This window comes from Eretmochelys imbricata, chromosome 22 (genome assembly GCF_965152235.1).
Source record: "Eretmochelys imbricata isolate rEreImb1 chromosome 22, rEreImb1.hap1, whole genome shotgun sequence".
NCBI lineage: Eukaryota > Metazoa > Chordata > Testudines > Cheloniidae > Eretmochelys > Eretmochelys imbricata.
This window is the reverse complement of record NC_135593.1, coordinates 174,352-199,272: the sequence shown is the minus strand read 5'-3', so window position 1 is coordinate 199,272 and position 24,921 is coordinate 174,352. Positions and strand designations below refer to the sequence as shown.

At 50.3% G+C, this 24,921-nt stretch overlaps 1 protein-coding gene and 1 pseudogene across 1 annotated transcript; both read right to left on the bottom strand.

Annotated features, from left to right (window-relative positions):
• Window positions 1-3,885: 3,885 nt before the first annotated feature.
• Window positions 3,886-6,284, bottom strand: LOC144278364 (uncharacterized). The gene is made up of 3 exons (XM_077839629.1): window positions 6,251-6,284; window positions 5,529-5,642; window positions 3,886-5,200 (listed from the first exon to the last, which is right to left on the bottom strand). Exons 1-3 carry the CDS (start codon window positions 6,282-6,284, stop codon window positions 4,050-4,052), a joined length of 1,299 nt encoding a protein of 432 aa, XP_077695755.1. The 3' UTR covers window positions 3,886-4,049.
• Window positions 6,285-11,932: 5,648 nt separating this feature from the next.
• LOC144278363 (zinc-binding protein A33-like) lies at window positions 11,933-24,249 on the bottom strand (annotated as a pseudogene).
• Between the last annotated feature and the right edge of the window lie 672 nt (window positions 24,250-24,921).

Below are 24,921 nucleotides of genomic sequence, written 5' to 3'. Positions count from 1 at the left end.
AGACTGCGGGAACGGTGGGACAGCCCCCCACGGTGCAACGCTCCGGAAGTCGACGGTGCCTCGGTGCTGTGGACACACTCCGCCGACTACAGGCACTTAGAGCACTTGCCTGGGGACACACACAATCAACCGTATAAAACCGCTTTCTACAAAACCGACTTCTACAAATTCGACCTAATTTCGTAGTGTAGACATACCTTGAGGTTTTGTTAAGGATCCAGTGTCTTTAGATTGTGGGCACAATTTCTGCCAAGCCTGCATCACCGAGTTCTGGGAGGGACCAAATGCAGACATCTCCTGCCCTCAGTGCAGAGAGACCTTTCCCTAGAGGACCCTAAGGCCGGACAGACAACTGGGGAACTTTGTAGAAATAGCCAAGCAGCTGAATGTCCCAGCAGCAGCACGAGGAGGAGATTTGTGCAATGTGCACCAGGAGCCCTTCAAACTCTTCTGTAACCAGGACCAAATGCTCATCTGTGTGATCTGCAGGGAGTCCCAGGCTCACCGCGCTCACAGGGTGGTCCCTATAGAGGAGGCTGCCCAGGAGCATAAGGTAGGCCACAGCTGGGCACGACTTTACGTGAGGAGTTAGTGTGTATGTAAACCCCAGAATGAAGGCGGTGTTATTTCTTTATTAGTCTCATTCCAGTATAGATTAGAACTCAGAGTTTAATCTGATCAGGGCTTAAATTCTTATAGAGTATTTCCCAGAGCCCCCCATGCCCTCCTCCAATATGCTATAAAAACTCCAGGGGGGTTGAAGATATTTACCAGAGCTCTTCTCCAGACAGCTCCAGCTGCATTTAAGCCTGAATCTGAAAATCGACCCCCTGCTCGCCTGTCTCCCATTCTCATCCTCAGGGTTGGCTGCGGTGGCCCATGACTCCAACTCCTCCGGTACCCATGGGGCTCAGGGGTGGCACGGCATCACCGCAGAGGATAGCGTGCAGCTCCTTGTCAAAGCGGCATGTCTGTGGAGTTCCTGTTCCCCCAAAATATCCCCCCAAGCCTTACACCCCCTTTTCTGGGGAGGCTTGAGAATAAACAAGATGAGCACAGACCAGCCTTGGGTTTTTAGGACCCTAAAAACCCCAATCAGATTTTTTTAAAAACAACAGAACTTTATTAGAAGAACAAAACAAAACAAAGAACTAGCCTTGTAAGATTAGGATGGAAGATAATCTCACAGGCAATTAGCTTCAACACATAAAGAATCCCCCTCTAGGCAAAACCTTAAAGTTACCAAAAAAAAAAACCCAAAACAGAAATGCACATTCCCTCCAGCACAGAGAATTTCACAAGCCAAAAAGAAAAGAAAATCGAACGCATCTTCTAGCTAAATTACTTACTAATTCTATAGGAGTTGGATTGCTTGCTTCCTTGATCTGTCTCCAGCAGAGGCATCACACAGACAAAAAAGCCTTCTCTCCCCTCAGATTTGAAAGTATCTTCTCCCCTTATTGTTTTTTCTTGGTCAGGTGCTAGCCAGGTTACTTAAGCTTTTTAACCCCTTACAGGTAAGGAGGAATTCTAGGCTACCCTTAGCTGTATGGTTATGACAGTCCTTCTCCTCATCTCCATGGCAGGGAGATCCCGGCTGGGAGGGGAAGGGAGAGGGGGGAACTTTAGCCAGGCAGAGGAAGCAGCTGGACAAGTTTCTCTCTCTCCCTTCCCCCACCCGTGGCCCATCAGCTCAGCAGCCAGGGCTGCAGCAGGGAGGAGGGGCTGATCGGGGCTTCTGCTCCTTTGTCTGTGGTTTGCTTAGGCCAGGCAGAGCCAGAGGGTCACTGACCAGCTGATGCTCGGCTGCTGCTGGATCCTTACCCGAGTGATGGGCAGCTGGGTCCTTGGGAGCCAAATGCCCCTGATGTGTGTGGGAATGAGGAAATGGAGGCGTCTCTGATGTCCACTGTGGACATTCATTTGGAGCATTTTCCACACTGAGAACATCTCAGAGGTTACTTCCCTGTGCAGATTTGCAGATGCCTGATGCTCCGGGAGCAGCACGCTGAACTTGATCAATTAGGACAAACTGCAAAGCATGGGGCAGACAATCCCCCAAACTGGTGGATATTCCAATACTTAGATTCACCAAACCAGCAACAGAACACCTTCTATGCCTATCTTACTGGTTACCCAGAAGCCAAAACACAGTTCCCTGAAAGCACAGGTAGCCAATTCTTTTTTTCAAGGTCAAAATTTCCTTGTCAAGCTATAGACAAAGTCCACACTCCAGAGAAAATAATAATAAAGAAACCACAACAGTAATGATAATAGAGAAATAAAAACATTTCAGGGTTCCATTCGAAAGCATCTGGTTGTCTAGATTTGGCTCATGTCTGCCTATTGACTACCCCTGCATTAAAGACACCCAGCCTTGGGCTCCTGCCCAGACAGCCCAGTTAAATATAATGCAGATTACTGAAAATCTTGTTCATCATCTAAAAAGTTCAGCCAACCCCAAAGGATCGGATACATTACCCAAGAAGTTAAGGAATACTTCAGTTCTTACCCAAATACATGCTTACAGCCAATTCTTATTAACTAAAGTAACACTTATTAAAAGAAGAAAAGAGAGAGTCTTGATCATTATACACACAGACATGAATAGAGTCCTTAGGGCAGTTTCACTGCAGGGATGGTGCTTTAGAATTGAAGGGTCCTTTTTCGAATCATTTCATCAGGTTCTTGTCCAGATGTGAGCAAACTATGGCCTGCGGGACCATCCTGCCAGGCCCCCAAGCTCCCGGCATGGCCCCGCTTTGAGCGCCATGGTAAGGGAGCAATGGTGGGGGCAACAGACGTTCGGGGGGGGTGGTCAGGGGACAGGGAACGGTTGGATGGGGCAGAGGTTCTGGGGTGGGGCGGTCAGGGGTCGAGGAACAGGGGGGGTTGGACACGCATGGGAGTCCCGAGGGGCCTGTCAGGGGGTGGGGGTGTGGATAGGGGTCGGGGCAGTCCGGGGACAGGGAGCAGGAGAGGGGTTGGATGGGGGTGGGGTCCTGGGGGGCCTGTCAGGGGGTGGGGGTGTGGATAGGAGTTGGGGCAGTCCAGTGACAGGAAGCGGGGTGGGGTTGGATAGGGGGTGGGGTCCTGGGGGGCCTGTCAGGGGGTGCGGTTGTGGTTAGGACTCAGGGGGGAGTCAGGAAAGGGGGGTTGAATAGGGGGTGGGGTCCGGGGGAGGGCAATTTGGGGCAGGAGTCCTGGGTCGGGGTGGTCAGGGGACAAGGAGCAGGGTGAGGTGGATGGGTCAGGGGTTCTGAGTTAACTGAGTTAACTGAGCAGTCAGGGGGCAGGAAGTGGGAAGGGGCGGATAGGGGGCAGGGGCCAGGCTATTTGGGGGGCACAGCCTTCCCTACCCAGCCCTCGATACAGTTTGACACCCCAATGTGGCCCTCAGACCAAAAAGTTTGCCCACCCCCGTTCTAGTCTAATGTCAAAATCAGGGCAGTTCACTATCAAGGCAGTCCAGATGGGACTGGAGATCTCAGTCTTACGACTCAAACTCCCTCTGAATAAAGCTTGAGAAGATCTGAGAGAAAAGGATCAGGTCCCAAGAGTTTTTATACAGATTTTTGCAGCCTCTCGATGGCACGCAGTCCTGGGGTGAAAAATAGGCTTTTGAAATAACCTTGTAATTCCTAAACATCACCGGCAATTAACTACAGGGATTAACAGAAGGTGATTATCCATTAAGTAGTTCATGGACTGTTTACCACAAACTTTAAAGAGACATGCAGACAAGGACATTATTACACCTAACTTTTATCTAAATGTTAATATTTCCTTTTGATCTCCAAGTTAACAGAATACAGCCCTAGAGAGGAACTGTTTGATTACATTGTTAACCTCTAACAAGACACAGGTAAACAGAGACTACTACGGTTACCATCTTCCAATTCTCTAGGAATACAAGTTTACATTTCAAAGCTCAAGCCTATAGAACATGCAATGGCCCTAAATACCATTTACACACTTAGAAGCATGTTTCTAAAGGTTGAACCTAGATCAATTAGCCTGCAAGTTGCTTCACCCTTTCTGGCCATGGGTCACAGAAGTTTAAATGCTGTGTGGATTCTCCCATGCTTAATGAGGTGTGATCTCAGTGTGAAACTTTTCCCACAATCCAAGCACTTATGGGGTCTCTCTCCTGGGTGGATTTTCCAATGATGAACAAGGGATGATCTCCATGTGAAACTTTTCCCACAGTCCAAGCACTTATGGGGTCTCTCTCCTGTGTGGATTCTCCAATGATTAACAAGGCCTGACCTCCATATGAAACTTTTCCCACAGTCCAAGCACTTATGGGGTCTCTCTCCTGTGTGGATTCTCCAATGATTAATGAGGCCTGACCTCCATATGAAACTTTTCCCACAGTCTAAGCACTTATGGGATCTTCCTCCTGTGTGGATTCTCTGATGTGTAACAAGGCCTGATTTATCTGTGAAACTTTTCCCACAGTCCAAGCACTTATGGGGTCTCTCTCCTGTGTGGGTTGCCTGATGTGAAACAAGGGCAGATCTCTGTATGAAACTTTTCCCACACTCCAAGCACTTATGGGGTCTCTCACCTGTGTGGATTCTCTGATGTCTTATAAGGTCTGACTTCCAAAGGAAACCATTTCCACAGCAGAGGCATTTATAACATCTCTCACCGGTGTGGATTCTCTGATGCGTAACAAGACCTGATTTCTTTGTGAAACTTTTCCCACAGTCTAAGCACTTATGGGGTCTCTCTCCTGTGTGGATTCTCCCATGTGTAACAAGGCCTGATTTCTTTGTGAAACTTTTCCCACAGTCTAAGCACTTATGGGGTCTCTCTCCTGTGTGGGTTCTCTGATGTCTAATTAGTGCTGACTTTGAGTAGAAAGATTTCCAGCACTTGAGGCATTGAGAGGGTTTCTCGCCTGTGTGGCTTCTCCCATGGTTATTCAGGTCTGAGCGATTAATGAAGCTTTCGCCATGGTCCAAGCATTGAAGGGGTTTCTCTCCTGTGTGGATTGTCTGATGTGTCACAAGGTGTGATCTCAGAATGAATCCTTTCCCATAGTCGAGGCACCGATAGGGTTTCTCTTCATTGGGATTTCTCTGCTGGGCTGTGGGATCCTTGTGTCCTCCACCACCTGTAATAGATTCATCAACTTCCCCAGGAACGTCCTCATGATGATTCCCATCTTCACTCTCACTCACTCTCTTAGCACCTGCTGGGAGAGAGACAATCCAGACAGGAGTCATCATGCTGGGGAGAAAGAGGAATAGCACAGAGGGAAAACCCAACACACTAAAGTTGTGAAGAATCAGCAATTGGATTTTGACTCCACTTCCCACCCAAACACTCACAGGGAAGGAAAGTTGGGAAGGAAGCTCCAGCAGCTCACAGGGTGGGTGGAATGGCGTGAGCGATATCTGCTGACTACGGCCCTGCCCTGGCTGAGATGAGGAAGAACAGAGGGCGCTTACTCACACCACACATTTGGGATTCTCAACTTTTTCCTTCATTCACCACATGGTTTCTGTGTCAGTCCTCACCTGTGCGGGTGCCTCTCGGGATCTCTCTTTCCTCAGAGGCCTGGAGATCCGGGACCCACAACTCTTCCCCTCGTTCCAGCTGGGCGATCCGCTCAGGCTTGGGAATGGGAAACCCTGCACAGGGGGTGAAATCAGACCAGATCAGGGTGCATGGAGGATTGAGAGAGAGTCTGTCACAAAGGGCATTCCATGTCCCAATGCTGTGCTGGGGGAACGTGGAATCCAAGGGGACGGGAACATGGTCACTGAGCCCCCTTGGGAGAGGCAGACATCTGGGGAGGTGAGGGGAATTGTCACACCCTCACTAGGAATTTGCAGGATCTGTGCATTCTGCGGGCCTTGCTGACAAACATACAGCTCTAGAGTTAAACCCCTGCCTCCTTCTAAAGCTGCAGAGCCCAGAGCCCTCCCCATGGCGAGAGCTAGACCCAAGGAGGGAGATGAACAGAGATGCTGTGTGTGAATGAGAAATAATAGACAGGACACTTCATGAGTTCTGCCCCACTGAAAGCTGGAGGTGGGTGGGAATGGTTTCACATGTCCATTAGGTTTTGACACTGTGGTCCCATTGGAGAGGGTACAGAGATGCAAGTCTCTCTCGCCGCAACTGTGGACTATGGGACAAAATCTCCTCCAATCTAACTGACCAGGGAAGAACGTAACCAGAGTCAGAAATGCAGGCCCTACACTTTCTAATAACCGAGGGAACGGGAATCGCTTACTCAGCGAGGTCACCGTCTCGTAGTTATCCTGCATGACGTCCCTGTAGAGGGCTCTCTGACCGGGGTCCAGGAGAGCCCCCTGCCCCTGGGTGAAATACACAGCCACCTCCTCGAAGGTCACCGGCATCTGGAACAACAAAAGTCCCCCACTCAGCACCTGCTGCTCCAGCCACAATCCCACTAGTCACGGGAAAGGAAGAAAAAAAAGCTCTGGGAGGGCCAGAGAAGCAGAATCCCTCTCCCACCCTGCAGCAGCCATGTGGCTTCAGGGGGTGGGAGAAGGTGAGAGCTCCTTGTCCCCTCAGCACACAGAGCAGGGCAGGGTCTTCTCATTTCCCACACGCCTGCCAGCCACAGGCAGATACGGGAAGCAGAGCTCTGAGCCGGGGACAGGAATCCCGACAGCTTCCCTTCGTATTTCACAGCAGCCTCTGGCCAGTGGAGTCAGGCTCCAGCACTGGGAGTCTGGAAAATGTTCCAAGCCCTGTTTCCTGTTTCATAAATGAGGAAAGTTCCCCTGCTGCCAATGGGCCTATTCAGAAAAGCAGCAGGTGTGAGGATGCAGATATGCAGGCCTGGCTGTAAAGGCCGATACTCTAAGAATTTAGGTGTATTCTTATCACTTGGCTAGTTCTAGTGGTATAAAAGAAAGAATCAAAATCACTGTCTGCGGGTGGAAGTCTCTCTTACTGTGACAGTCTGAGGCCCTGTGCTTAGGCTAAGGCCTTTGGCTAAGCAGCAGAGGCAGCCGTAAGCCAGGAAGCGACCGGTCACCTCCTCACATTTCAACCTAGTCACATTGAAATAAGGTGCTATTGGGCTGTTAGGAATACAATCCTGTCCTGATAGTGCCCATCGCCTCCAGAGAAAGGGAAGTGCCTACAAAATGTAAAAGGAAACTTAGTTTGATAGCATCCTGTCTGGCAAGAACCCACTTATCAATAGCTGGGATGTGAAATCCTCACTTCTCTATTGTTTTGTCATTATAGTTCCCACTTTGCTATTGTTTATTTGCATGGTCTCTGTCTGGTTCTGAGATTGTTTCGTCTGCTGTATAATTCATTTTGCTGGGTGTAAACTAATTAAGGTGGCACGATATAATTGGTTACATAATCATGTTACAATATGTTAGGATTGCTTCGTTAAATTTCAGGAAAATGATTGGTTAAGGTATAGCTAAGCAGAACTCAAGTTTTACTATCTAGTCTGCAGTCAATCAGGAAGTGAGTGTGGAGGGGTGGGGAAACTGCAATCATGTTTGGCTAAGGGCAGGAATGGGAACAGGGACACAGGCAAGGCTCTGTGGTGTCAGAGCTGGGAAGGGGGACACTAAAGAAGGAAACTGGAAGCATGCTTGCTGGAAGTTCACCCCAATAAACATTGAATTGTTTGCACCTTTGGACTTCGGGTATTGTTGGTCTCTGTTCATGCGAGAAGGACCAGGGAAGTAAGTGGGTGAAGGAATAAGCCCCCTAACAGCAGGTTTATCACACCCTGTTTCCTCCCTGCCTCTCCCTTCCTCTCCTCCCCCCAGCAGCTCCCTTAAAATCCCCTACCTGAGCTGGCTCCATCATGGCCATTTTCCTTCCCTTTCTCCTGGAAGATGGGTTGATCTGGAGCAAAATCTGGACGTGATTCCTCAGCCTGTCAGGGTGAGAGGGGCGATGGGGGGGTTTCAAAAGGGGCTTGAGTCCATTTCGCACCCCGATTCCCCCCCCCCAGACTCTTTCCCTTGAGTCAGACGCTCTGGACTTTGCCATGCTGGGAAGAAACCCAGTTAGGTTATTACCACCCAGGCCAGCCCCCTCCCAGCAGAACTGAACCCACCGGGACACTTTGAAACTCTCCCTGTAACAGTGTCTCTGAGCCAAATGCTGGAAAAAGAGCAGAACCAGAAAAGCCACTTTTGGGGATTCCCTCTGACACTGTCCCCAAAGGCAGCGCCTGTCCCTCCACTCTACAAGCAACGCAGTGATTCCAGGCAGTCAGCAACTGGCTTTTCCTCTCTCAGCTCCTTTCCTTGTGCTCAGGAGAGTCAGTCTGCCTGGGATAATGCAGGGAATGGATCTGGGCAGATCTGGGAACTTCTCTTCCTGCTGCTCCTTCCAGTCTCTCCACTCTTCCTTTTTATCATCTTCCCTCTCCCTGGAGAACTGGTGACTGCTCCATTGACGTGGGCCTTTGCTCTCCTTAGGGAGATCAGCCACTGACACTGCTAACAGGGGTTTGAACCCTAGCAGTATCCATGAGGACAGCAGCTCTGGGACTCACAGACACACGGGGAGCCCCTCCCTCCTGTACTTCAAACTCGCCAGCAGGTCCCTGAAAGGGGCCCTTTGTGCAGAGTCACTTTCCTGCCATGTGGAGGAGCAGAAACTGCTCCCTGTAGGAATTTGCTACTTAGGGTGCACTGAGCATGCTGACGTGAACTGAGCACACTCAGTAACATCTGCTGAAGTCACTGCCCTTCACCCTGCCCTTATTACCCATAAGATAAGATTCTGCAGACTGTTTTTACAGGGGTTAAAAAGGAGGAAAGGGGGCAAATCGGAGGAGGGAGGTGTTGGCCAGATTCTGAGCAGGGGGCAAAAATTCATTGGTCAGGAGGGTCAAGCAGCTGGAAGCAGGGTTAGGATAGGGGCTGAAGGGCAAAATCAGGGATTGGGGGGAAGGAGCTGGGGTTAAGCCCAGGGGTAAGGCGCTGCCAGAAGGTGACAGAGGGTAAAACCCTGGCAGAGGCAGGGGCAGACGGGGTAAGAGTTACCCCGGTGGACTGAGACACCAGTGTTTCCAAAAATAGGGTGTGTGGGGGGGAGAGGGTCTTTTTTATTTCTCCTCTCACAGACAGCTCCTGTCAGCATGGGTTTCCCAGGGCTGGGTTCTTAAGGGCACAAGTATCCCAATGACTAGCCACTGGAGCTCCTCTCTGTCTGATGTAACCTACTAAGGTGCTGCAGGAGACTTAATTCAGTGAAACAGGGACTTCCCTTCCCCCCCTCCCCCCCGCCCATTCTTTCCCCGCCCCGCAGTGATCAACCAGTTACCCGCAGTGTTGCCAATTTAGTCATTGGTTGGAAATTGGAATAGAAATTGAAACATTAATGCACACTTTAAAATACACATACAGTGTATGATCAAATACTTGTACCTGAAAGTATAATAGGTTTGAAAAGTCTGAACAAAGACTGGCTTCCTCACACAGCCATTGTTTTTTCTGACAACGTCGGCACATTGGTTTCGGCAATGTTGGCCAACCTTATCATTTAAAATGATGATTTGTAAGCAAGGTGTGAATGAGCTCCCCTGGCAGCGAGTGATGAGCCAGGGGTAGGGGGAAGGCTTCAGGACCAGACTGTATTTACATGAACTCACCTACTCTGCCGAGGTATCCAGCAGACAGAGCTGCGGTGCCCAAGTGATCAATTTTGGCTGGTGTTGGGAGTTTCTGTACTAAACATTTTTATTATAATTAATTTTTGCACAAGAACGTAAGAACGGCCAGATTGGGTCAGACCAAGGGTCCATCTAGCCCAGTACTCAGTCTTCTGTCAGTGGCCAACTCCAGAGGCTTCAAAGGGAATGAACAGAACAGGCAATTATTGAGTGACCATCCCCTGCCGTCCACTCCCAGTTTCTGGAAAACTAGAGGCTCTCAGAGCATGGGGTTGCATCCCTGCCCATCCTGGCTAATAGCCATTGATGGACACATCCTCCATGAACTGATCTCGGTCTCTTTTGAATCCTGTTCTAGTTTTGGCCTTCACAACCTCTCCCCCCGCCCCCCCATCCCGGCAAACAGTTCCAGAGGTTGACTGTGCGTTGTGTGAAGAAGTCCTTCCTTTTGTTTGTTTTAAACCTGCTGCCTATTAATGTTACTGGTGACCCCTTGTTCTGGGTTACATGAGGGAGCTTATTCACTTTCTCCACACCAGTCAAGATTTTATAGACCTCTATCATATTCCCTCTTAGTCCTCTCTTTTTCAGGCTGAAAAGTCCAGTCTTTTTAATCTCTCCTCCCATGGAAGCTGTTCCATACTCCTCATCATTTTAGTTACCTTCTCTGTACCTTTGCACACAGTATTCAAGATGTGAGTGTTCCATGGATTTATAAAGTAAAAGTGGAGGAGCTTGGTTTGCCAGACTGACCAGCAAAGCCAATGCTGACAAACTATGTGAAAAGGCTGCAAAACACCAATCCTCTAGACTGCATCGACATGCAGAAAGCCTCATAAGCCAGTCATTGCCAAAGCTAATTTGAGAAGAATTTAGAGAGGTGTTAAGAATGCTGGAGACACACCACAGTTTATGCGAACAAACATGGCTGTCACATCACACTTTCTCTTTAAGCAAGAGTTACCACATTGTACAAACTGGGGGCCAATGTTAAGTGCACTGTCCAGCTGACAAGTACAGTACATTGACTTGATTCTTACATCTCTACAACAACTTTTGGATTCTATCAACCTCTACGTTGCTTTTACAGATGCCTGTCTTATAAAACACCGACAGTTGAGTGGAGTGAGGCACTCCCAGCAACGGGGCTGCCATGTGATCAGGACAGAATAGAGAATATGAACACAGAGTGGAATATCACATGATGAACAAACGAAGATTTGATTTCAACTTCTTCATCATCATCATCACTAATGGTTCGACCCAATTTTTGTGCTGTGTTTCCTGGGATGAAAGAAGTAGGAATTCACCTCTTCCTACTCTCAGTCACAAGAGCTACAGCTGAGTGTTCTTGTTCCTCATTGAATAGAATTGTGTGTTCTGAAAGAAGTTGTCTTCTATCTGATCATGAGCATACCTTGAAGGAAGGAAGTATCTGACACATGAGAAGCCTCCAAAAATGAATGCCCTGCATTTGAGAAGTTCATTAACAGAGTTTGCACAGTAGGCTTGTATAGCAAACTTTAATTTGTGTGAGGATTTAAAAATGAGCTAAATCTAATAAAATGGTTGTGAAATATTTTTCAGTTTTTACTAGGGTGCCATACAGCCCACCTTCACCCTAACAATCTCACCGGTCATCGGTCTTCCCCCCTCCCTCCAGAGGGGCAGAAGGTGATACATCTTCGAGCAATGGTGGTAGGTGCGGTGTTTGTGCTGGTGGAAGCCAGGGGAAGCCCTGGGGCCACCAGGAGCACTGGGGAGTGAGGGTTGCCCTCACCAGTACAGAATAGGTGTAGCAGCATACACTCCACACAGTGCATGGCTCCTCTGGGCTGCTCAGGACAGCTGGCAGTGCCTTCTGCCCCCACCCGTTTGCCATCAGGGTATTTCGGCAGCAGCAACATTGCGGCTTCCACATGCATGGGAGTGTTTGGGGAGGGAAAGGACTTCTTGGCCCTCTTCTCACCTCCACCACCACTAATGGCTCTGTGTGATGGCAGCCATATTTTGACCCTGTAACAAATAGATAGGAATTGTTTCTGCCAGGAAAAATGTCAGGGGAGCATAGATTGTCCTCAGTAAGGGAAACAGGAAATCCAACATATTTCTCTCTCCTTTCTACCCAGCCCCCAGAGACTAAAATACACCTGCATGAAGACAAACCCATCTGGCTCATCTTTACCCTACAGATTTCAAAATCTCTGTCTGAACAAGCCCTTTCATCGCCAGTGAGACATTACCCCAGGAGCTGGCGGGAATCTACCCTCCCTTGGATCAGAACCTTTCTCAGTCAAGGCACCAGGACAAGGGCATTGCTGCCTGGGCCTGCCCGCTCAGCTGATGAACGGTCACGGTCAGAGATCGCACCAGCCCAGAGTTTAAATTATCCTCCATGTGTCCCGCGTCCCACTACAATGAATCCAACCCACAGTTGCACGGAAATATCAATATCAGGATGCTACATTGTTAGCACAGCAAGTGACGCTGCAAAATGAGTGGTGTTTCAATGACCTCCCTATTTTTTACAATCCTCTATTAAGAGGTAATTGATACATCTGTACACCAGGCAGGATCGTTTGGAAGCCGACGACTTTATGCTTCCATCCCTTGCCACTGTCAAGTTTCAGCAAATTACGACAAGTCAGCCCATAAGAACAATGTTCTTAGGTATGAGTAACTGCTACTGTTAACAATTTGCTACCTCTGTCCCAGAAGACAGGAAAGGTGAGTAGCTAGCTGACTTAGCTAATTTCTACAGATAGCAGTTTCTCACACTATAGGGTGTGAGGAACTGCTATCTATCTGTAGAAATTTGCTACAGTTTTTAGCAAAGTAGGACTTGTCTGCTACATGTAGCAAATTCCTACAGGGAGCAGTTTCTCATACTACACCCACCCCAGCACTTTGCCCCAGGTCTCTCCCCTCACCTGCAGGCTCCGGCTCAGGGGCTGGTGTCAGCAGAGCCTGGGGCTGCCCCGGGGCTGGTTCCAGGCACCGGAGAAAGTCCCCACCCGAGCGGGGCACTGAGGGGGTTTAACAAAGGTCGCTCCTCTGCTGGATAAGCAGCAGCTTCTCAGTTTGGGTTCCCAGGTCAAAATGCAGGAGGCAGCTTCTGATCCAGGCAGCTCAACTCCAGAGCTGTATCCTGAGCAGAGAGACACACACCAGCAGCCTCCTCCTCCCGCTTAGCAAGAGCTGGAGTCTTCTGGTGGCAACACCTGATGAATGAGTTGCCCTGGACTCGCCCTGCACCAGGGCCGGCTCTAGTTTTTTTGCCGCCCCAAGGGGGGGGGGGGAGTGCCCTCCCTTCAGAAGTGCCGCCCCGAGTGCGGCCCCAACCCGCCTCCTGCGCCCTCACACATCCCTGCCCCCCCCTTCAATTCCCCTTATCTACACCCCACAAAGCCCCGGCTGGGATGGTTTAGTTGGGGATCGGGCCTGCTTTGAGCAGGGGGCTGGACTAGATGCCCTCCGGAGCTCCCGACAACCCTGAGAGTCTAGGATTCTCCAGACCCCTCCCGGCTGCCCCCACGTGTTGCCCCAGCGCGGCCCGGCCGGGCTCCCCCCGCCCCGCACACCGGGAGCTCCGGCAGCTTTCCTGGGCCCGGGGCAGGGAATTGCAGCCAGCTCCGTGGGGAGCAGCCTGGGGCCAAACCCGCCCCCTGCACCCCGGGACGGGGGGCGGGTCTCTCTTACCTTCCCTCCGAGCGGGGCCCCCCAGGGCAGGGGCCCGGACGGAAGGGGCCCTGGCCGGGCTGGGGGCTCTGCCCTGGGGGAGGCTCCCGGGGAGCAGCGGGCAGGGCCCGGCTGGAGGTTCCCCTCTCCCGGCTACAGCCCGGGCTCCAGGCTCCCAGCACCAGCCGCCGGGGCTCGGGGATCTCGCCGGGAGCCTGGGAGCCAGAGTCCCCGCAGCGGCTGAGACTCACTTCCTGCGGCCGGGCCTGAGCCCCGTGATCGCTCCCCCCAGAGCCGCCCCCCAGCCGCTCCTGGGTCCTAGCGACCAACGCAGCCCCCTGCCCCAGACCCTGCCCCCTGGGGCCCCACCTCCCCTGGGGAGGGGCAGCTTCTCCCAGTCCTATGTAGGCGTCCTGCCTAGAAGCCACAGGATCACTGGGGGGACAGAAAGGAGACGTGCAGATCCCGGGGCGGGGGGAGAAGGGGGGTTTCTAGGGAGACTCCAGGTAGTTCCAGAGGATCCAGGGGTGACGGGAGCCGGGGACACTCTGTGTGATCCGCTCTGGTAACAGACTGGCACAGGGAGCAGGTGGTCAGAGCTGGTCTCTTCTCTCCACACCAGGCTCACTGGCGACCAGCCCTGGGCTCCCAGCTCTGCTCCCCTCACTCGGGTCATGGAGCTGTCAGAGCTTTGCCCCTGGGTTCCTCTGGTTACCTGTAGGTCCAGATGAACCCACCCCTGGGCTCTATTTAAACGTCCCTCCTGTCTGCCCCCTCTCAGGGATCCCCTCTGCCCATGTCCTGGCTGGCTCCCCCCTGTGGGCACTGACTGCAGCTCCCCATCGGGCACCTGGATGTCAGCAGCGAAGCTCCTCTTGCTCTGGGTCAGGGACTGGTGCTCTGCCCACTGGTTTGTCACCTGTTTCCCCCTCATCATTTTCCAATTGTCACCAAAATCATCCGCCTTCTCCTGATGGCCACCTAGAAAATCCCCTGAAATGTTGGAATTGATCTGCTGCAGCCATGGAAACAGACCAGTGCCACTGAGTTAAGTGCTAGGCCAAAAATAAATCAAGATATTCAATAGCACTCTTAGGTCATGGCCACTGATGCAGCCGTGCCCCAGTTAGCTCTCTGGTGCAGGGGTTCTCACAACAAATGTTTTGGTGGCCTCACAGCATGGCCACCAACTACCACTGGTGGCCACTCTGACAATTTGGTCTAAAATACTTAATTAACTTTAGGAATAAATAAATCTGCCCTTATCCATGCCCAAATCATTGCAATTTATTGATGTAGGGTTGTTTTCATACTCAATAATAAAAATAATGTACAGTTGCCTCTATTCTTTACTGGACCTACACCAAATAGAAACACAAGTAAGGTGCTTTGCATGTTCTTGTCTCTGTTTAATTGTTGTTTCTTTTGCTTTTTTGGTTGCTTTTTTAAAGACTTGCTAGCGAGTAAGTCTGCTGCTGTGAAAAGTGATGTTTGTACGTTTGTTAATAACACGTCTCACAGCAGGAGACTTGCTAGCGAGCTGGGAGGCAGCGAAAAGTGATTAACAAACATCCAAATATCACTTTACACAGCAGCCTTCCTCAGACCCCGCAAGCTGGGGCACAAATTAAGCCCTGGATGGGAGGTGGGCAGGGTGCAGGGCTGGCCTGACCATGAGGGGAACTGAGGCGGCCGCCTCAGGTGCCAGGCTGTGGGGAGGCACCACTAGGACCCAGAGCGTAGAAAACTGTGTCTGCTGCTGGTGCATCTGTATTCTCTGCTCGAGATGCCCAGAGATGGGGGAGTGCTGTGCTGGAGGAAGGAGGGCACAAGAGACCTAACAGGCAGGCAGGAGAAAAGGTGAGAGGGAATAGCAGAAAGCAGCAGGAGCTGCAGGGAGAAAGAGGAGAAGGAGCCTCTTATGTACCTCTCTAGCACCCCCAGGAGCCTGGACTGATTAACCCCAGCTTCTCAGGCAGCTTCCTGTTTCCTGCTGCTTCCCTGAACCCACCTGGGGAGAACAAGCAGTCAACTGAAGCAGTAGGAGCCAGTTAGGCCCTTAAGATGCTGATATCTTCCCTCACTCAGGCCTGTTACCAGCCTGCTTATTTGTCCCCTTCAACTGAGTGTTGAGAGCCACTATAGCTGGCACAGAACAGCAGTCATGAGTGAAAGAAGAAAACGCCCCTCTGGGGCAGCACTCAGAAAAAGAAAGAAAGCAAAGGAAGCTTTTCTATCTAAGCAGGAAGGAGCTCTCCTGAGATACACAGACACAAATGTTCACGGTGAGCCTTCCGGCTCCAGTGAGGATGTGAGTGGTGAGGAGATGCCTGATCTTCCAGTTAGTCGGAGTGCAGGTGACCTGGCAGCTACTGCAGCATCCATATCTCCATCTCAAATGGATGTAACCATGCACATTCCTGAAGAAAAGTGTAGATCAGAGAAGAGTGTGGTGGAGGCACAAGAAACAGCTCCTGCTTAAGTTCCTTAAGTCTAGATGATCCAGGACTGTGGACCCACTTGAGCAGTAACCCGAGGGACTTCCTTGTACTGCATTGGCCTCAACAAGTGAAAAACTTCATGTTCCCCAAAGACAATGAAAAGAGAAGTTGCCATCCAACACTTTACTGGTGTGAAATCCCCAATGGTGACAAAGTGGAGAGGCCATGGCTTATGTACTCAAAAACCCAGAATGCTGCATACTGGTTTTGTTGCAAACTCTTCCCGTCTCATGTTCCAGCCACATTGGGTTCTGCAGAAACAAAGGACTGGAAAAATCTGGCTAGAAATCTGGCATGCCATGAGAAGGCAGCAAATCACCAGAGAGCATTCCATAGGTGGAAAGAGCATGAGATGAGACTAAGGTTAAAGGCCACCATAGATGATCAGCATCAAGAGAAGATTGCATCAGAATGTCTTTACTGGCAAAATGTTGTGAAAAGGCTCATTGCCATTGTGAGAATGCTTGCTACCCAAAACCTAGCACTGCGTGGCACTTCAGATCAGCTGTATGTGCCAAACAATGGAAATTAACCTTAACTGATCTTAAAATTGTGGAGCTGATGGCTGAGTTTGATGCTGTATTCCAGGAGCAGCTAAGAAGAGTCACCACCCAAGAAACGTGTACACACCACTACCTTGGAAAAACAATTCAACATGAGATCATACAGTTACTGGCAACAAAAGTCAAACAGAAGATGGTGGCAGATCTGAAGTCAGCAAGATATTACTCTGTTATTCTGGACTGCACACCTGACATCAGCCATACAGAACAAATGACTTTAATGGTGCGTTTTGTAACAACAACAGAACCTAGTGAAAATGTCCCTGCAATGGTGACTGTCAGAGAGCATTTTCTAGAATTTATTGACATTGATGATACCACAGGAGCTGGTATGACAGATGTGCTTCTTAAAAAGCTGGAAGATACGGGAATTGCGATAGCTGACATGAGAGGTCAGGGCTACGATAATGGTGCCAACATGAGAGGAAAGAACAGAGGAGTACAGACACGGATCCGAGAGTAAAACCCTCAAGCTTTTTTTGTCCCATGCAGTTCTTATTCATTGAACTTGGTGGTCAGTGATGCAGCATCAGCTTCTAGTGAGGCTGCTGAATTTTTTAATGTAATTCAAAGCGTCTATGTATTTTTCTCGGCATCAACTCATCGATGGCAAATTTTGAAGCAACATCTGGGAACATCCTCTCTGATACTGAAACCACAGTGTGCCACTGTGACGAAGCGGGACTATTTGTAGTGTTTCCTCTGAATATTGTGGGGGAGCCTCAGTTTCCCCTAGGCAGTTCTTAAGTATCTAGGTGGTGGGATAAGGGCATATGATCGTTGCAGAGCCCTAGAGGGCAGGTATGTGCAGGGGTCTGGACACAGAGAATGGCCAACACCCTGTTTCCTGGCAACTGATGGCCTGGGCCCTTCCCCCCGCCAGGTGAGAACTAAAGGGTTGGAGAACAAAGGAATCAGGTGACCTCCTGGCCCGGGAAATGGACAAAGCCCAGAAGAGGAGGGGCTGGAGAGAGTTTCAGTTTTGAGGCTGGCTGGGGACATGGAGTGAAGTACAGACGTGGTTGTCTGGCTCACTGCCCCCCAAAATGGACCCAGCTGAGGGGTCCTGTTCTCTGCACCTACAAGCTCTGTGTTAGACCATGTTCCTGTCATCTAATAAACCTCTGTTTTACTGGCTGGCTGAGAGTCACATCTGACTGCGGAGTTGGAGTGCAGGACCCTCTGGCTTCCCCAGGAGCCTGCCTGGGCGGACTCGCTGTGGGAAGCGCACGGAGTGGCAGAGGATGCTGAATGCTCTGAGGTCAGATGCAGGAAGGTGGAAGCTGTGTGAGCTGTGTGTCCTGCAGACAGTCTGCTCCCAGAAAGGAGACTTCCCCAGAGTCCTGACTGGCTTCGTAGGGAGCAGTTCCAGAGCATCACCCAGGGACTCCGTGACAGCCATACAATAGGAAAGTCGAGTGGAGGCGATAAAGCCTATCAAACACCAAATTGGGAAGATAGATGATGCCATAGTTGCTATTCTGGAGGATAATGCTATGACAGGAACTGTTTGCGGGAGAACAGTGGCAGAGGGAAATGGAATCACCAGAAACATACATAACTTCAAATTTCTGTGTAGCTTAGTGTTGTGGCATGACATAATGTTTGAAATAAATGTTGTAAGCAAGAGACTCCTGTGGCGGTTCAATATAAGACAGGACACGGCTTTAGGCAAGCAAGCAGGCTGGTCTGCTGATGGGATCGCCCCTGTCAGCTTTCCCACCTCTTTTATTTCTCTCCCCCCCCTGCGCATCACATACCCCAACCGACCGCAAAAGGCATCAACAAAGGAAATAATATGACTTTGATTAATATTCCTATTTACTAGCCTCTATCTACTACAATCTTTATTCTCAGGCCTTGAGCTTCGGCCGAGGAAGCTTCCCACGGCTGATGTCCTTATTTTGACTTCCCAGATGGTCCATGTTTTCATGGTCCATGTCCTTGGACAGAACAGAGCAATGTGTGCATTGCTCCTACACAACAGTCAGGGTGTGCCATGACTGTTTCCAGGTGCATGAACGCTACATGAACCCTTCAACTCCAAGGTGTTGACCTTGACATATCTGGAGCAATGGAACAACTGGACAAAGCAAAGTCATACCTACAGTTTTACCGCTCAGATGAGGGATTTCAAAATGTTTGAAAAGTGCAGAGAAGTTGTTAGAGGAACTTGACACTGAAGCTTTTTTCCCACCCATTCAAGGATACAAGAGTCACCGCAGAAGAAGACATTTTGATGACGAGGCACGGGATAATCCCATCAGAGACCCCAAACAACAATTCAAAGTTGAATTCTTTAACCAGGTGCTAGATTGTGCAATACAGTCAGTTGAAGAACATTTCATGCAACTCAAGGAACACAGCAGTAAGTTTGGGATGTTGTATGATATTCCAAAACTCCTCACTGTACCTGAAGAAGACCTACACCAGCAATGCAGGGCACTAAAGACAGTGTTGACACATGATGACATGCGCGATATTGATGCGAGTGATTTAGGTGATGAACTGAAAGCCCTTTCAAGATACATTTCAGCAGGATCAACTCCAAAGGCTGTCCTGGAATATATGTGCACAAAGAAGATGACCCACCTCTTTCCAAATGCTTTTGTTGCTCTGCGCATACTTCTAACACTTCCTGTAGCAGTTGCCAGTGGAGAACGCAGCTTCTCCAAGCTGCAGTTAATAAAAACACATCTGTGCTCCACAATGACACAGGAGAGGCTGGTCGGCCTTGCAACCATCTCAATAGAGCATGAGCTGGCCCAGACGGTGGACCTTCAGCAGGAAGCAGTTCAAATCTTTGCAGCCCAGAAGGCACGGAAAGCACCACTTTGATTATTCAAACAGATAAAAATGCCAATGTTCACTCTGCAGACAAGAAAAGTTACATTTGCTGTTCAGGCATTTGAAAGTTAAGTGTTACTTAAAATTTTTGAACAAGGCATTTTAAGTTGTTAGTTCAACACTACGAACTGCTGCCTGCACAATTTGCAACCTGTAGTTGCTACTGACATCTCTATTCTCCCTTTTACTGCCATGAAACAATTTGCTGCCTTTGCCTTTCCCCATCCTGCCGTCCAGAGGGAGCATTCCCATCGCAATTTGCTACCTGTCACCTTTCCCCATCTCCTGGCCCAGGGGTAACAGAGCGCGATGATGGGGGTTCCCCTATCACAGTAGTGCTACCTCTCCCTTTCCTCATGCTCTGGTCCAGGGGCAGCGCATTATGACAGATGGGGGCATTCCTGTCACCATTTGCTAGGAGTCTGACATTTCTATTTTAAATCTGGACACAAATAAAGTACCTCTGTGATTGGGAAACATGTTCTACAGCATTAAACCTCAGGGCAAGTGTTTGTAAACCCCAGAATGAAGGCGGTGTTATTTCTTATTAGTCTCAGTCCATTACAGATTAGAACACAGAGTTTAATCTGATCAGGGTTTACATTCTTGTAGTGTATTTCGCGGAGCCCCCCATGCCCTCCTCCAATATGCGATAAAAACTCCATCAGGGTTGAAAATATTTACTAGAGCTCCACTCCGGACAGCTCCAGCTGAATTTAAGCCCTGAATCTGAAAATCAACCCCCTGTTCGCCTGTCTCCCATTCTCATCCTCAGGGTTGGCTGCGGTGGCCCATGACTCCAACTCCTCCGGTACCCATGGGGCTCGGGGGTGGCACGGCATCACCGCAGAGGACAGCGCGCAGCTCCTTGTCAAAGCAGCATGTCTGTGGAGCCGCATCAGATCGACTGCTTCCCTCCCTCGCCTCCTGGTACGCCTGGCGCAGCCCGTGGCTGTCACATGGCAGTGCTGCGGGACCCTCTTCTAGCCCTTCTCCCCCACGCTCCGAGCAATCTGCTCATAGACGTCCACATTTCTAGGCTGGATCAGAGCCCGGCCTGCACAGCCTCTTCTCCCCACAGACCCAGGAGATCTACCACCCCCTGAGTGGTGCCGGCAGCAGAGCATTGGGAGCCTGGAGCCTGCTCAGCTGGGCAGTTGCTAGGTGAGCTCTCCATGCAGAGCAAAGAGGAAATGGAATTTCAAAAACTCCCAGTCCTTAAACAGGAGGGGCTTGTTCCTGTGACCCTGGCTGATGGGCAGCGGAGTTCAAAACAGTGACCAGAGTGGGTCACAATGGGGCATTGTTGGACACCTCCTGGAGGCCACTTAAGCTGATGTAGGCAATGCAGCATATACACTGCGTTGACCTAACTATGTCGACGTAAGCGCCGCACCTCTCTTGGAGGGGGAGTTATTCAGTCGACGCAGCAGGCGAGTTAGGTCGGTGGGAGGTACACTGTAGTCTGGACGCTGACATTATTAGGTCGGCGTTTAAGCTGCCAGACTTCGACCTAACTCTGTAGTGTAGACCAGGTCTTAGTTGTTTAAGTCCCTTTGTGAATCTGAGTCTTTCTTTTAACGTTGCTCAAATCCTTTCTCTTTCCAGTTTAGTAACTTGGAGACTTGTGTAAACAGTAAGGAAAAAATGACACCCAATGAAATCCATTTATTGGCTTTCAGGGGCACAGTTTTAAGATATGATCTCGGAGGCTGAAGAGAAAAGAAAGGGAAGATTTTCTCAGTGAAAGAATAATTGAACATGAAGATTGGGGTCTTGTTATCAGCATCGTAAAGTGCCACTTGCCCTGATAAACCCTGATCTTTGTGAGTCTTATGCTCAGAGTCACAGAGGTCCGTGGGTAGGTGAGAGCCTGGAATTGCTTCCAGCAGAATCTCAGAGCCCAGATGCCCTCTTCAGGTTTTACACAGAACCATCTCTTTCTCTTCACTGATGTTCTGGCCACACCAATGGTCCAGCTTTCCCTATTCCCCACCTCCATCTCCCAGTGATGTTTCCCTGCCAGGAATCCTTCAGAGCCCAGTGCACACAGCAGAATTAAATCTCTCAGAATTGTTGGGCAGGCCCTGTCGTGTGTGTTCATGTCTGACACTTTTCTGATCCGTAGACAGGTTAAGGTGAGGGTGAGCTGTTCCTGGATCCCATGCAACCTCTGCTGGGGACGCAAACTCCGTATGCAGTAAACACTGGGCTTTCCCTACACCCTGGAAGAGACTCACATTTGCTGAGCTGGAATCAGGCCATAGTTAAAGTTACAGCCCCTGCAGGCTATGGTAAGAATTGTAACCCAGCATGCCCTAGGAGTGGTGTGAAATTCACAGGGACAAGCTTGACTAAATGCTGGAGCTAATGTTGTCAATCTCTAGTGTCAGCTACAGCTCAGAAAATCCCCATTAGGATGCTAGCATTTTTAAAAGACAAACTCATTAGAAAGCCAGGGGAAAAGAGAGAACAGTTACACCAGTGAGGCCCTAGTGAGCACTGTGTGGGCAGATGCAAAATCATTAGTCCATCCCTCTGCAGAGCAGCCTTAGAAAGACTAAGCAATAGTGAACAGCCATGGGGCAGCAAGACATAGCTCCGCAGGCCCAAACAAACATCTTAAGGCCAATCTGTAAACAGGAGTTTCCTGGGCTCATCTTCCTGGCCCCACTGCCCACCTCCCCTCTTTTCCCCTGCTCGACTTACATCTGACCTAGTTCTCTCTGGATTCCCTTCAGAGAGGCACCTGAGAAAGATTCAGCCATCCCCCAACCCCTTGTTCTGGGGAGAAACAAAGTGAGTGTCAAAGCCTTGGGGTTGGGACCAAGTAAAGATGCTTCTTTCTGGCTGGTCTGTTTCAGTTTAATAACCCAAATCCATGTGGCCAGTGGCTGAAAGTCCATTGGGGAGCTGCTCAGGGGGCTGCATGAAATGCGCTGGGATCTCAGCCTGGTTCTCGGGGTGTAGACATCTCCATCACACGCCGAGGTAACCAGCAAACTCTCCACTGATCGTGCCCCTCTGTGCGAGGCTCAGCGGAGAGGTCAGGGACTCAATGGACCGTGCAGACAGAGCTCCTTTTTCCCCTTTAGAAAGAGATTCAGCCCAGGTCAGGGCACAAGACCAATGGCCCAGGAAAGTGTATGTGAAGGGAACTGGTACTGGGACCCCTGCCTTGTACAGGTAAGGGGTTACACAGAGTCTCCCAGCTCCCTTGTCTATTCCAGCTGCAGGAGGGGGCATCCTGGGACAGATTGAGGGGGCCTCGGAGAAGCAGCCACCTGGGCCCAGAACATGTAATGTAACCATGGTGGGAAAAGGGCAGTGACTGGAGCACTGCTGGGGACCCGTCTGGTTACAAGGATGGCTCTGCAGAGGGATACAATGTTGCAACAAGATGCAATTTCCCTTCCTCGCTACTCTGAGTGAAGGCCACATGAAGATCATCCAAAATTCGTCTCGCCAAGCACAACCCTGCAGTGTCCTCCTTTCTGATGCACCCCACCGCGCCCTCCCCTCACTTCCCAACAGGGGGCGATTGTGAACGTGGAACCCCACCAGAGCCCTGTACAACACAAACTTATTTCTTGTCCTCCAAGCAAGCCAAAGGAGGTTGCCTTGCCCTGCCCTGGAAGAGCCCAGCTAGCTTACAGATGGGGAAACTGAGGTACAGAGTCTGTGTCATTCACCGAGCCTGCCCATTCTCATCAGCCACCCCAGTCTCAGCTGATTCTGTGTTCTCAGCGCTGCATGTCTGCACCATGCACAGAGCGTGGCTGCTCCCACCCCACTTCCAGCACCACGTGTCTCTGCCAAGCACTAGGCATGACTGTTTGCAGCTCCCCCCGCCCCAGTCAGTGCTATGTCCGTGTCATGCCCCAACTCTGCACGTTCTCAGCGCTGTGTGTCTGCCATGCCCCAAGTTGGCCGGCTGTCGGCTCTCCCAGCCTGCTCGCACTGCTGTGTGCCTGGGACATGCACAGAGCCAACCTATTCTCCTCTACCTCCCCTGCCCCCGGTCCCAGGCTGGGTGTCTAGGCCATGCTCCAAGCCTGAATCGACTGCACCCTTGTTTCAGTGTTGTGCAGCTGGGCCATGCACCACTGGCCTGTGGGGCTACTTGAGCTGGGAGGTTCATTTCCAAAGGCCGCGGGGTTCAGTGATTGAGGTGTGGGTCTGCTGTATTTGACGGAGACCTGGCACGAAGGTGTACGTTTCTAATGGTGAGAGTAATTAAGCACTGGAGCAATTTGACAAGGGGCGAGGCAGAGTCTCTGTCACTAACAAGTTTTAAATCAAATTCAGAAAAAAAAAATCAAAATGATGCTCTAGGAATTATTTGGGGTAAGTTCCGTGGCCTGTGTGACACAGGAGACGAGAAAATCAGTCTAGAAGATCACAGAGGCCCCTTCGGGCCTTGGAATCCATGAAACATCGTCCCAGCTTTGTCTGAGTTCACCTTCTGCAGCCTCTTACCACATCTGCAAAGCACAGGTACCTCCCCCAGGGTGTGAGGCCTCAGCCAAGACAAACTGCTGAGAAACAGCTGCAGAAGAGATTGAGTTCTTCTGCCTTCCAGCCCCGGGCTGGCTCCAGGGTGTGCTGGGAGTCTCCCTCACCCAGCCCTGGCCAGGATTCTGCTGGTATTCCAGCCTAGCTCAGTTTTGGAAACAGCTCGTGTTGGGAAGGGCTGCATCTCACGCACCCCTTGACCAAATGACTCCAGATTTGTACCCCTGACCCTTCCCACTGTCCTCAGGTGGTGGATCAGGTTTCTAGCCCCTCAGACTGCGAATGTGAACTTAAAGAAAAAGGGATAATTTGGTTTGGGAAAGAAACGCTGCTGCAGCACCATGGTGCGGCCAGGTTCCAGCCCATAATATTACTGCAGTTGATCATATGAGCTGGCTACTTTATTGCCAGTTTCCTTCTGTTCCTCGGCAGCTGGAAGTTGCCAACAGATTTCTTTCACAGCGAGGATGTTGTTGCTTCTTTTCTTGCCCGAGGAAAGCATCGCTTGATGCTTTGATTTTATTTACTCTTTCCTCAAGCTTTGCTTTTCGAGCTTTCGCTTAAAGTTACCCAGCTGCTTTTCTTCAAGCCCCTTCAAGGCATTTGCTGGTGGGTCTGTCTAGCCTTTCAGGGCAGAGCCGTGCAGATCTAGTACCCTTGTGACAAAGTCCAAGACCAGAAGATTGAAATAAACTTTATTCTGTGAATTTACTCATCTGAATCTACAGCATCCAAATAACTAAACAGAGCAAAATAGGAGCATTGAGCTGGGGAATTGGAGGGAGAGGGAAACACCACTATGGTTTTTATATTCAGAAGTAAAGAACAGAGGACTTTGATGGATGACCTGAAATGAGTCAGAACTTAGGCCAGGTCTACACTATAAACGTCCATTGGTAGAACCATATCGTTCAGGGCTGTGAAAAATCCACACCCCTCAGTGAACACAGTCATACCGACTGAACTCCTGGGGTAGACAGCGGTACGTTGACGGGAGAGCTTCTCCCCTGGACATAGCTACCGCCTCTCAGAGGTGGATTAACTACACTGATGGGAGAAGCTCTCCTGTTGGCATAGGAGAGTCTTCACTTAAGCATTACAGCGGCGGAGCAGCACCGGTGCATTTGTTCTGCTGCAGTATTTTAAGTGTAGACCTGCCCTAAGACAGGCGGGC